The sequence below is a fragment of the Schistosoma haematobium genome, chromosome ZW, assembly GCF_000699445.3.
Source record: "Schistosoma haematobium chromosome ZW, whole genome shotgun sequence".
NCBI classification, from domain to species: Eukaryota; Metazoa; Platyhelminthes; class Trematoda; order Strigeidida; family Schistosomatidae; genus Schistosoma; species Schistosoma haematobium.
The window spans coordinates 73334044-73347817 of record NC_067195.1 but is presented as its reverse complement, the minus strand read 5'-3'; the positions used below and the strand labels follow the sequence as shown (position 1 = coordinate 73347817).

Here is a 13774-nt window from a genome sequence, read left to right as displayed (position 1 = left end):
GGCAGCTGATATTGTGGGAGTGAGAAAACCGGCTTGAGTGTTGAGTTTGGTCAGTAAATAATTCGAAGAGGTATTTGTGGAATATAAACTTTATATGAAATCCCGTACATACTAGTGGTAAATAAGCGACGCCTATTGGTATATACATCTATCTAAAAGGAAAAGAATTGTAATTCTGCGGCCAGTAACTTTTGAACAGTACTTCTGGAATATTACGTAGCCTGGTTTTGGAATAATTGAGAATCGTTTTTAGTATCAACTTCACACCTCACCTGGAATAACTTGTGCACTATGTCCCCTTATCTTTACTAATTTGAAACATTCAGAAAAGAGCAACGTCAATGTGCGGGCTGAAGAATTTAGCCCTGCTCAGCTGACCTAGGTTCGCCTGTTACATCCTGTCTAACATGAGGTTTAAGGGGATGCAGCCGTAGTGTATCATTTTCCCTATAGTTCTCTTCATGTGAGTAAACCGCCGATACGTTATGGTAATAGGTCGCAGAAATGAACACGTCAACGCGTAAAGAGCTCACACGAAAATTCTTACGAACCTTTTCGCTGTTTAGATCGGTACGTTTGGAACTCTACCGAAAGCTATTGTGATAGCACCCTCTAGTATATATCTCACAAGAAAACTTGATGATCATTATAACTCTGTAGGTATTGAGATATTTGCTTTGCCTTTCAGTTTCTGGTAGGAATATAACGAAAATCATACCTCTTTAAGCGGAAACGCTCTCCTACTACCCCATCTGCAGATCCCGCGGGACGATTCGCTCTCCAGACTATTAGGGTTCGGAGTTTAACAGTTCAATATGTGATGCTGTTTAGATGCATGTGTCCTAAAGCAGTGTTTTGACAAACGATTGATTGATTTCCATGTGCGCTAGATCATTGTTGTGACAAATAATGCTAAAACAAGGGAAGCAGTAAATAGCATAGTGTTTCAAAAGAGTCGAGAAAATCAAACACTAAAACATGGATAACAATTTTAGGCAAGAGACTTAATGTTAAATTTGATATATGGTTGAATGGATAACGTTTTAGTATTCGTTAGCCTAGGTTACACCATATATATTGTTTATTTTGGTCGAAATCACTGATTGTCCCAGTACATAAGTAGGGGCCAAAATCATCCCTTGATAGCCATAGAGGGATTAGTTTGACTAATATAGTATCTAAAATACTAACCTCAATAATTATCGGACGCTTAAAAAAGACTCGTGAACTGCAAATACGAGAAAAAACAGGATGACCTCAGACCTGGTCGTGGCTGCATCGACCACATAATCACTATTCGTCAGGTTCTAGAATACAGGAATGCTTGTCGGCGTCCGACAATGATAGATTTTGTTGACTTGAAAGCAGCATTTGACTCGGTAGACCGCGAGATTCTGTGGCAGTGTCTGTCATTGAAAGGCGTACCTCAGAAGTACATAAACCTTGTGAAGGCTCTTTACTCGAACACTACCAGTCGAGTCAGAGCTTATGATGAACCGTCATCTGATGTCGCAACTACAAGTGGTGTCCGTCAAGGCTGTCCACTATGTTCATTTTTGTTTAATTTCATCGTAGACGTACTGCTGAAAATAACGTTCTCGTCGTTTGAATTTTCAGTTATTGATCTCCTTCCAGGAGGTTCACTTAGCGACTTAGAATACACATATCATAATCCTGTTTGTTGAAGACTGATAAAGTGCAGGGTCTTTTGTTAGTACTGAGCAACAATCCCAGGATGTTTGAGATACGTTTCTACCTCTCCAAATGCAAATTGTTGCTTCAGGACTGGCCTGCGTCAACACCTGAACTAAGGATAGGGAGTGACAATTTCACTTATCTTGGAAGTCTGATCAGCCCTAATGGGCTGGTGTCTGACGAAATCTCAGCACGGATTCGAATAGCTCGTTTGGCTTTTGCCAACTTACGTCACCTATGGCGAGGGCAAGATATCCGTCTATCAATTAAGGCCGAGTATATTGCTCGGTAGTTCGTTCTATTCTACTTTGAGGCTGCGAAACATGGCTATTAAGAGTAGAGGATACTCTTAAGTTACTAGTATTTGATCACAGATATCTTAAAAATATTGCTCGTGTCTACTGGGATCACTAGGTAAGTAATATTGAGGTTAGATGCAGGGTATTTGGGAATGATGGTAAATCGGTTGATGAGGTTGTGAATCTTCATCGACTGAGATGGTTGGGCTACGTGGTACATATGCCTGAACACTGATTACCACAGTGTGCAATACTGACTAGTGTTGGAGACGGATAGATGAGAGTTAGGGGCTGCCAAACCAAAACGTGGCATCAGTCCATAAAGTCACTAACTTCTAGTCTGAGCCCTGTTGGTAGATGCAGACTACTTGGTTGGCGTCCGCGCGACTATCATAATCAGTGGTTTGAAACTCTGGGTGACATGGCTCAGAATCGGTCATAATGGCGTCGGTGTACACACTCTTTCTCTTTCCTTAAACCGTGAGATTAAAATTACTATACTTTTATTTCTACGAACTAATTCTTTCTCCCTATATCATATCCTTATATTAAACTTTTTGTAACTACTATTGAGTTAACTAATTCCATAATTTTGATGTTCATCTTTTTGTGTTAATGAGGTGTGGCAACTGGGACCGACGCATATATGTGTCTGGTACTACGTTGTAGCTGACTGGCAGCACAGTTGGAACATGCTCTCTAGAGATGTTGGCTGACATAGCTCAGATTCACTACTTATGTTACAAACTACGATTTTATCACCCCTTTTCCGTCTTTTATCATTTGTTTTGTCTATTGTCCTTTCTGTGATTTTCTGTGTTGTCTTGATGTATATTTATCTAGAACGTTGCATCTGCCTTTTATCTGGGTTTACAACCATGGTGCTCATTATAAACTTGTATACACTGATTCAAGGGGTTCTATGTATATTTATTTATTAAAAGTCCCATTAATACCGTACAAACCAACTAGCACTTAAAATTTATGTTGCATGTTAATGACTAGAATGCATAATTTTTCATCATCCGTCAACAGTAGGGTTGGCAATATCAGGAGACCTAATAACCCATGTTTAGCAACCCTGATTCTCAGAAACAATTACAAGTATACAGAAAGCTGTTTTAGGCTATCAAACAGGTCTTATTAGTGTAAAAGAACTTCACATAATCCAACACTGTTGATATTATCGCTTTCACTGCAGCGTGAAAACAAGTCAAAGAAAACCGGTCTTCTTTAGTCTGAGGATGTCATTTACGTATGTTCTTTTACTTCAAATAGAATTGAAACCATACTGTTTCACTACACCGCAATTATATATCACGTCTAGTACAGTTGCTAAATATTCTCAGTGTATTTTACAAGTATCTTGATAGTTGCAGTTCTACAACCTAATTATTTGATTTGTTTGTATCTTTTAAAACCTTACATAATCTGTTGAATAGTTCATCATATTTGTGTGAGGGCTGTGATACTGTCCGAGTGCCCAGTCCGAAACAGGTGGTTTTCTTAGGGGGTCACACCCGAGCCTTTGACCTAAAGGCCTAACCCACGAGGCAGTGGAGCATCGTAAGGAGATGCAGTCCCATGGAAGCCGGTGACCAACAATTGGTTCATACGCCATTTGTTCCCGCAGGATACTGGAGCCCATATGCACCATTGATTTTGTTTGGCATCCGGTTAAAGCGCCGGACATTCGCTTTTCATCCTCTCATTTTCGTAAACAACACTCCCGCCACGAGAAGGCAGTGAGTAGGACTTCCCTGGCAGAAGCTGTATACGCGTGGCCATGTGAGAGCATTTCGAGAGGGTGGGCGGGCCCACCCCACTCTCGGCCATACCAGGGCATTTGGGGGCAAAGCCAGTACGGCTTATGCCAATCTGGGGCATCTTTGGCGCCTTCGTGATATTAGTCTGGCTGTAAAAGGTCGGATCTACAACGTGTTGGTGAGAGCAGTTTTGCTCTATGTTTGTGAAACCTGGCCTCTTCGAGTTGAGGACGTTAGACGACTCTCTGTGTTCGATCATCGCTGTCTCCGAAGGATTGCTGACATCCAGTGGCAACACTATGTTAGTAATGCAGAGGTTCGGCATCGTGTGCTCAGGCACAGGGACGATAGTGCAATTGGTGTCACCACCTTGAAACACCGACTTTGGTGGCTTGGACGTGTTCTACGAATGTCGTCCCAGAGTGTACCACGTCGTGCATTATATGCTGACTCTGGGACTGGTTAGAAAAAGCGGAGAGGTGGTCAGTGTATGACATGGTGTCGTGGTATGAAAGAAAGCTGCGAAGGACTGGGTCCTGTCGGTTCTTCACGACTCCCTGGCTGGGGTTCGAGAGATGGTGCTACACTGTGGCTAGAGACGTCAGTCAGTCAGTCAGCTACAACGTAGGACCAGACACATATATGCATCGGTCCAGGTTGCCATACCGCATTAGCACAGCAAGATGAACACCGGATTCATAGGAGTGGTTAAGTCAATGGTGGTAATATATAAAAGAAAGATTGCATATAAGGATACAGTACAGAAAGAATTAGTTAGTAGAAAGAAAGATATGAAGTGATTTTAATCTCTTAGTTTAAGGGAAGACAGGGAGTGTATACACCTACACCATTGTGATCGATTCTGAGCCATGTCACCCAGAGTTTCCAACCACTGGTTATGATAGTCGCGCGGACGCCAACCAAGTAGTCTGCATCTACCAACAGGGCTCAGACTAGAAGTTAGTGACTGATGCCACATTTTGGTTTGGCCGCCCCAAACCTTCTTCCAGCCATCCCGAACACCGGTTAGCATTGCACGTCGTGGTAATCGGTGTTCGGGCATACGTAACACGTGACCCAACCATCTCAGTCGATGAAGATTCACAACCTCATAAACTGATTTACCATCATTCCCTAATACCCTGTGTCTAACCTCACTATTACTTACCCTGTGATCCCAGCAGACGCCAGCAATATTTCTAAGGGATCTGTGGTCAAATACTAGTAGCTTACGAATATCTTCTACTCTTAATGGCCATGTTTCGCTGCCGTAAAGTAAAACAGAACGGACTGCCGCGCAGTATACTCGTCCTTTTATTGATAGACGGATATCTCGCCTTCGCCATAGGTGACGTAAGTTGGCAAAAGCCAAACGAGCTATTCGAATCCGTGCTGAGATTTCGTCCGATACCAGCCCATTAGGGCTGATCAGACTTCCAAGATAAGTGAAGTTGTCGACGCGTATTCTAAGTCGATGAGTGGACTTCCTGGTAGGAGATCGATACCCGAGAATTCAGTCGACGAGAATGTTATTTCCATCAGTAGGTCTATGATGAAGTTAAACAGAAATGGAGAAAGTGGACAGCCTTGACGGACACCACTTGAGGTTGCAAAAGTAGATGACAGTTCGCCATAAGCTCTGACTCGACTGGTAGTGTTCGAGTAAAGAGCCTTCACAAGGTTTATGTACTTCTGAGGTACGCCTTTCAATGACACACTGCCACAGAATCTCGCGGTCTACCGAGTCAAATGCTGCTTTTAAGTCAAGAAAGGCTAGAGACGTTATCAGATATGGCTCAGAATAGAAGCCAGTGGCGATCCTGCTGTAACCTTCTTTTACTTTCTTCATAAAAAGTGGTTGCTTTTTCCTTAACTGAAAGATTTTTTCTCGTTGTACCTTCCTGTTTCCTCCACTATTACTGTTATAATTATTATTACACTACCTCACACTAATCTGTTCGTTATTGTTTTTTCTTTTACGCTCCTTACCTTTTTTTCTTTCTCTTCGAATTCTCATTGTTTTGTGTGGCGCATATATATTTGTTGCCCTCTTGTACCAATATTTATGTGTTCAAATAAGTAAATAAAATAAATAACATAATCTCTACATTTCTCTTCTCATAGTGTAATTGGATTTGGGCGATGGGGCAAAATCTTAAGTGACTAAATATTCTACCTCATATACCTGCATGAACTAGATCTCAACCGTGCAGTAATGCACTTTATCCACTCCGATATGAAATGGGGTATATCTGATTTGAATTAAATGTGGTGTAAGCTGGTCGTGCTTTATATAGACACAGACATTTTATCAGCTCGATAAAGCCTTTAATCTTAATTATATTTATGCACCTATACTCTTACATCTCACAGCATGCTAATTATTTTTTACTATAGGTTCCTTCCACAAACAACTGTTGAATTGGTCCTTTGTTTCAGTTGGCCTCAAGTGTATAAATAATGGATTATCTTTACCAGTTGCATCGAAAAACTGCTTTTCACCACTTGGGATGTCTCCAACCGTTAATCTAGCTACTTTGGCTCAAATGGCCATTTGTGGTCCATTTCAAAAGAAGCGTCCCCCAAATAAAGCGATGAACGCGAAGCCATTCATAAAAGGGATTGTGCTAAAAACTTTTATACGTAAACCCAAGAAACCAAATAGTGCGAACAGAAAATGTGTACGTGTCCGTTTAACTGATGGTCGTGAAATCACAGCTCATATTCCTGGTGAAGGTCATAATTTACAGGAACATAATATTATTTTAGTTCGTGGTGGTCGCACACAAGACCTTATCGGAGTGAAACATAAAGTTGTACGTGGAGTACATGACTGCGCACCTGTTCGGAAACCAGGTTCAAAATAAAACTTTGTAGTAATTTAATCCATGGAACTTCAACAGTGTTTGTAAAGATAATTCGAATTTTATATTTACGCTCTTAATTTCTCACTGTCGCGAGGTGCTTTGGCAAGTCGTTCTGTATTGTAAAATATCATGTTTGTAATCTTCAATTTTTGACCCTGGATATATTTTTTAAAAATTTGAACCTTAGTTTTACAATGGTGGAAGACTTGTAGCTCAGAGTAAGGGTAACAGCTACTTAGCATTCTTCACGCCTTGGTATTTGTAGATTAATACCGTCGAAGCTGTTTAGCCTGTTGAAAACCTATATTCAAATGGCAAAAATCGGAAGAATTCAAGAAATCCTCACCATTCTTCGAGACATGTTTATTCTGTTCGGAAGTAGTCATTCAATTTTCATTACTATTTATTTTACTTGTTTTTTAATTCAACTCAGTACTAAGTGTAGATATCTTATTCTAATAACGCAATGCTATAATTGTTAAACCTTGAGCATTTTTTGTCTTTCATTTCTATTAATCTTTCGTGATCTGGGGAAAGCGTATTGTATTTAGATAGTGTATTTGTAACTAACCTTTTTAGTCCGCAGCAATTCACAGTATTCGGTGATCGGTTATCATGGTTCAATATGTGGGCCGGTAGAATACATGCTTCTCAACTTAGTTATGTTAAAATTCTCAAATCTTCCCAATATTTTTTTGAAAATTTAGAAAGGCTGAACTACTGTTTGACTCTCTAATGAGTTTATTGACTATAACTCAAATAATGATAAGGATGAGTCTTATCGAATGATCTTGTAGTTACTTCATTGCAAAGCTACGTTAAACTGCCTGTTTGTAAAGTGATAATTATACTATGTATTGATGCAAATAAGCTTTACTGTATGCACGTGAAATATGTGTTGTAATCAGAAAGCAACATAGTTATGAATGTTCCAACTCTGACTTTGAAGCACCTTTCACATGTGGATGTGGACGTCATTAGATGTTAGACTGGTCGTTCGGGAGTGTTCTAGGTAGAACTAAACCACTGGAGAACTAACCATTGTGTAGGGCAAGTCAATAGTATTTAAAAATTTAGTAGTCTTACAGTGAAACTTTTGTACTGCTACTGATATTGCTATTTCTTATGACTGCGGAAAAAACTTCCATTTGGTATTCGTTACTTCATAACAGGACGGGTATGTCTCAATTAAGGAAAAAAGCAGGACTGTAAATGAAGAATTATTTGTACATCAATTACTGGTTCCACCACTGACTTACAACCGACTTTCATCTGATCAAACTGACATCAAAAATTAAAAGGAAATTTGCAGCGTTTTTAAGTATTTGATCAATGGTTAAATTTGACCTCATTGAACTGGAAGTGATTGACACTGATTGACAAATAACTTAATGCATGTATATAATTTGCCAAATCAACAACTGATTCGACTAAAAAAATGTAACTGAGTTTCATTTTTACTTTTTCCTGCCAGAAATTACCAAATAATAAGATTGGTTTTGAACAATAATCTATTTATGAGAGACTTATTCTATTTCATTGTGATTATTGACCCATATTGCCTTGATTGGTTTAAAATTTTCGTATAAATATTCATGTATATTAGAGTAAAGCCTGATGACGATCTAATTGAAAACAATTGTTTGCTTATATGTGTTGTTCTATTTATGAGTTATCTTCTTTTATTTATTTATTTGGACACATATTGATGCAAAGGGGCACCGAATACATATACACCACACAAGTCACTTGATTCGTGTGTGGGCTGTGATACTGCTTGGGTGCCTAAACCGAAGCAGGTGATTTTCTAAGGGGGTCACACTCGGAGCCTTCGACCATAAAGTCTGATCCACAAGGCCGTGGAGCAACGTCAGGAGATGCAGTCCCATGATAGCCGGTGACCAACAATTGGTACATACGCCATTTGTTCCTTCAGTATATTGGAGCCCACGTGGATCATTTTATTTTGGATCAGGGTTTTCCAACTCCTCTAGGTAGACTCATCGTTTCTGCCAAGCTGGTTAAAGCGCTGGACATTCGCTTTTCATCCTCTCAGTTTTGTAACAACACCGGTGCCGCGAGAAAGCAGTGTGTAGGGCTTTCCTGACAGTGGCTGTATACGCGTGGCCATGTGAAAGTATTTCGAGAGGAAAAGCTAACTCTCTCCACCCTCATCCGTACCATAGCATTTAGTGGCAAGATCTTATTAGGAAAATGTCCAAATACTTGTTATTTCGCTTCTAAATTAATTAATTCCTATATATTTATATCGATGGTCAGATTTTGCAGCAACCAGCCTATAAATGGTTCATTGTTGCTTACCGAACATTATTATTTATCAGGTCATTTGTAGACATGGGGATTACTTTTTATACAGGTTAAAAACTAAATAATTGATGAGGAGCAATGCCGACTTGGATTACTATTTCGAGGATTAGATAACTATCAACAACTAAATGCATAAAGATAATATTAATAAAATTTGTTTAGCCTCAGTTATTGTAATCTCATCGACTACTTGACCGTGACTGTCAGAACATGTTGCCAACAAAAAGGAATTGCAATTGCAATAGACCAAAAGTAAAAGTTGTGATGGGATTTGTTTCGTACACGTCAGTTACTAGTATTTTCTTTATTTGAAAATGGGGTTTATTATGGAAGACATCCATTTTTTCTGAAAATGACCGGTGATATTAGCGGTGTAAGCTTTTATTTGGCTAAACTTAATTACCCATATTTGTTAAAATGACCTGATCAGTATTATAAAGGTCAGTGGTAAAATAGAGAAATAGTGTTAAAAAACTACTAGGTAATTTGGATTCAGTGAAGAATCTTAACCTATCATGAGCTTTTGGGGTAGTTAACAAATTGAGTACACTTTTTAAAAGCAGTGATTTTAAACATGCTTTTTAGTAGAAAACTGAACTTACCAACTTGTTTTTTCATCTGAGTGTATTTTCATCCTACTTTATTGTATTTCTTATTATGCTTTCGTCAGGATAAACTTTTGATTGATATCCATTTTTATAAAATCTTTGTAATGAACATACTGTAACTTCATCACTTTCCCACACTATTATTTATATATTTTGTTCTGATTACATGTACACTCGTTTTTACTGCTTGATTTTTTAATTGTAACTAATTGTCAACAATAAATGTCTGAAAACAAAACAATTATCTTTTCCCACTTTTTATTTACTGTGCATACTTCATACTGCTATTATTCTATTTTAGAGAGAGAATTCTTCAAATGTCAGGTGCTGTTAAGGTGATTCCAGATGATGAGTCTCAGCGAGAAAATTGCACAACGTCATCTGAACCAGTTTCGTTTGTGGAAAAGTCTGATAGTAGTTACTCTTCATGTGTTCCACAGCCTGTTCCACCGAAACTTCCTGTTAATAAGTTGTATGGAATTCGAGGTATAATTGGAATCTGTCTATTGTTGTTTTCTGCGTACATTGGCTCTATCTTCTTTTTGGCTCCATTACTACCGTTGGCTATTCTGTCGCCTGTTGTATTTCGCTATTTTAGTGACTTTCTCTTAACATCGTGGCTGATGCTTGCTGAAGTAAGTATATATGTAGATATAGTTTGATGACTAAAAGATGAGATAATTGCAGTACAAATTATTGCTCAGATAAAACATTTTATTTTTCAAGTATAATAACAACAGAATACTTTAGATTCAAACATGCTATCACAGATGCCATTAGGTGTGAATAAAGCAATTAGGCATCACATCAAAACACAGTTAATTTCCCTCCGAACTGGTCGTGAAGCGTAACAAATTAATAGTCATCCTTAGTGTGAAGCGAAGTAATCCTACATTCTACAATTCAAATAACTTTTTGTTAATCTCTAATTCTATACGCTCCATTGTTTTTGTTTTCCCAGTATAAACTAGTTATCAAGAGTAAACAATTTTTTTAAAATCAATTTACTTAAATGATTAATTCTATGAATGTTCTTGAGTCATTCGAATTGTTTCATTTGCAGTTCTGATTTCTAATCAACACAAATTCTTGTGAAAAAACTTATCATGTGTATATCAGCTGATCTTCCTATGAAAAGAATTAGATTGACAAATGCTGTTTGTTTGTTTTTTTGTCGAAAAAAGCTAGTAGATTTTGTCCAACCACAAACAACTTATAGATAACAAAAATTTATACTCAACAGAAGACAAGTAAGGCGAATGTAACTTCCATTTGATTATACAAAAACATTGTTGATTTTTATTGGAATCACAAACCGATCTAAGTTAGAAAACTATTGAGAGCTTGTAAACACTGGACAGCTGTTTCGTCTTAGTACGAGACTCCTGAGTGATGTACATCCACTACCTCTCAACTGAGGATCGAACCCACAGCCTTCGGTCTGGCGCACGAACATTAGACCACTGAGCCGGCATCTAGTCGCGTACAAATCTAACTTCAATCAATCCACTATATTGCACAACCATTTTCCTATTGTCTTAGTTAGGTACTTTCCTCATACCTGATATGGTTAAACTCCACTGGTCACGGCTTCTGACTAGAACTCCGGAAATCTCCTCTCGTGGATTGATTAAAGTTAGACTTGTACTCGATTAGATGCCAGCTCAATGGTCTACAGGTCAACTGTTAGTGCTTGCAACAGAAGGCTGTGGGTTTGATCCCTGGTTGTGGGATATTGGATACAAACCACTTTGGAGTCCTGTACTACGACGAAATAGCTGTTCAGTGTTTACAAGCTTTCGATGATTGTCTAATTTATATTGGTTTGTGATTTAAATGAAATTTAACAATCTCCACAATCCTATACTAGGAATAAAACTGTCGTTGGCGTACTTATATTCATCCATACAAATCATCAGTATTTTTGTTTCCTGAATTCTGACTTATTAGCATCCATCCGTTTATTGATTTTACCGATTGTTTGATTTTGCACATATTCCGCATTAACTGTCTTATATTTAACTAAGAAAGAAACCATATACTGTATCACAAACCCACTGTAATTCTTCCATTGTAATTGACCGCTTGAATTAAGCGAGCCTAATTTTTTAGAATTCGTCAGTTGAAACCTTGATTCCCTATTGGTATCGTTTATCCGTCTATTTCACTCGGTATGAATGACTTCCGATTTATTGTATAATCATGTATATGGTTTTTGAATTCTAAGTCCGACTCAAACATTATATTCATTGGATTCAATCATGGATTCGCCATTCTTATTGCGCTCCTAAATCTAACTTGTCATGTTAATGTTGACCACAGTCTGTTCTGTAATTGTTTTAGCTCAATTCTTTTTAAAGCTGAATTGGTTTGCGGATTTCCTACTCATTCTGTGTACATGTTACCCACTGGTGTTTGTACAGTCAGTCACTATCATCACCCCCCCCTCTATTCCATGTAACTCATATCTCAGTGTGTAAACCTATATGTAGCTGATAGTCATCAGAGAAGATTGTTTGAAATGGTTAGTTGTTAGTATCTCGATATTATTAATCTTTATTTTTACGTCGTATTCAGGTTGTAAATTAAAAAACATGTCTCACTGTTTCATCTAACTGTCTATTCTTAAAATTTGTCGTAAGTAATAGGGAAGCCGTTGATTTGTAATCTGTATATATTGGTCAAATCTCCCGGATGAAGTTTTATCGCACTTCAGAAATGTTTATTTTTTCTGCAATTTATTATTTAGCTTATGGAATTCAATGATTACTATACTCATGCACCATAACAGTTCAGAATATGATGTCAAATATAAGCCAAAGTAACTCCAACATCTTCATTGAATGCCATTTAAAGTTGTGTGTATAATCAAACCAATGTATTATTTCGATAATGATATTAGAAGACGAAGATTATCAGATCTATGTGATATATTAGCGCAATACATTTCGAACAATCTGGTCACACATATACATATACATATATATAAATGCTCTTAACAAGTATATGTGTGACCAGATTGTTCGAATTGTATTGCGCTAATATATCACATAGATCTGATAATCTTCGTCTTCTAGTATCATTATCGAAATTTATCAAAGGGACTAATTGTTTTAATGTATTATCGTTTTTAGTTTGTAATACTCAAAATTCTTGGTTGTCGTATCCGTCATTTTGGTGACCGAGTTATACCATCCACCACTACTAAACCCCATAGCTGTCTCTTTCTGATCAATCACCGGACGCAATTGGATTGGTTCTTCGTGTGGGGCTTAGGTGATCCAATTCAGCGTATGAAAATAATTCTTAAGGATTCTCTTGCGAAAGTTCCAGGTGCTGGTTGGGCAATGCAATGTGGTAGCTTTATATTCCTACGCCGGCGTATTGCAACAGATCAACAGCGATTACAAAAAATTGTAGAATATTTACTCAAAGTTAAACAGAGTTGTCAAGTACGTAGTGTTTATTTTGAGTATGTGCTTTATTGTGTCTGCATACTTTTACTGCTATTCCTATAGGTCCTGGAGCTGGAACCTTGTCGGGGTCGTGGATATGAAGTCTTACAATTCCCATACTTCAGTAAAGCAGTGTTTCATGGTTCTTTAATTTTCATTGGTTGTCTAACTAAGGTCAACTCGTTTAACCACGAGGATTACGAAACAAACCCATTGTCATCATGTTGTCGAATCCACACAATCGACCAAAGTTGACTGTGAATCGGTTCGTCAGTAATACAACTTATTAACTATTTTCAGTTGACAAAGTTGTTAAACCTAACGAAAACTATTTTGAAGTGTTAAGGTGGATCGTAGAACAAGTGTGGTAGAAGAGTAGCAATACTTATTATTTCACACAGTGTCTCATGCAAGCCAAAGTTTCTTGCTCCATGTGTGACTAAAAATGTGGTAGACTCTACTCACAGATTTGTAAGTAGTATGTAGCGGAGCGTGGCCTTGAAGCGGTCGCAGTCGTCAGCCAGAGAGAAGAGTCTCAGTACATCAAAAGCACGGCGTAGTCAGAACACTTGAAGACTAGATGAGAAGGCAGTTCGGATTTCACACAAGATGCTAATGAACGATTGAAGGCTATATGTACGTATTATATAAATACTGTAATTTCCCACAATAATTATCTGTTTAGTTTCCTATGGAATGAATATTTTTACTGTTTCATTAAAAATTGTTAACAATACACTATGGAAAAACACAATT

At 37.9% G+C, this 13774-nt stretch overlaps 1 protein-coding gene across 1 annotated transcript in view; it reads left to right on the top strand.

Moving 5' to 3' along the window:
* LCLAT1 (Lysocardiolipin acyltransferase 1) overlaps nucleotides 1-13774 on the top strand; it is a 28156-nt gene that overhangs the window by 295 nt on the left and 14087 nt on the right. The window contains exons 2-3 of the mRNA XM_051208732.1: nucleotides 6158-10198; nucleotides 12698-13015. Coding sequence (XP_051072419.1) covers nucleotides 9881-10198; nucleotides 12698-13015 — 636 coding nt within the window. The 5' untranslated portion in view covers nucleotides 6158-9880. The remainder of the gene's footprint in view (nucleotides 1-6157; nucleotides 10199-12697; nucleotides 13016-13774) is intronic.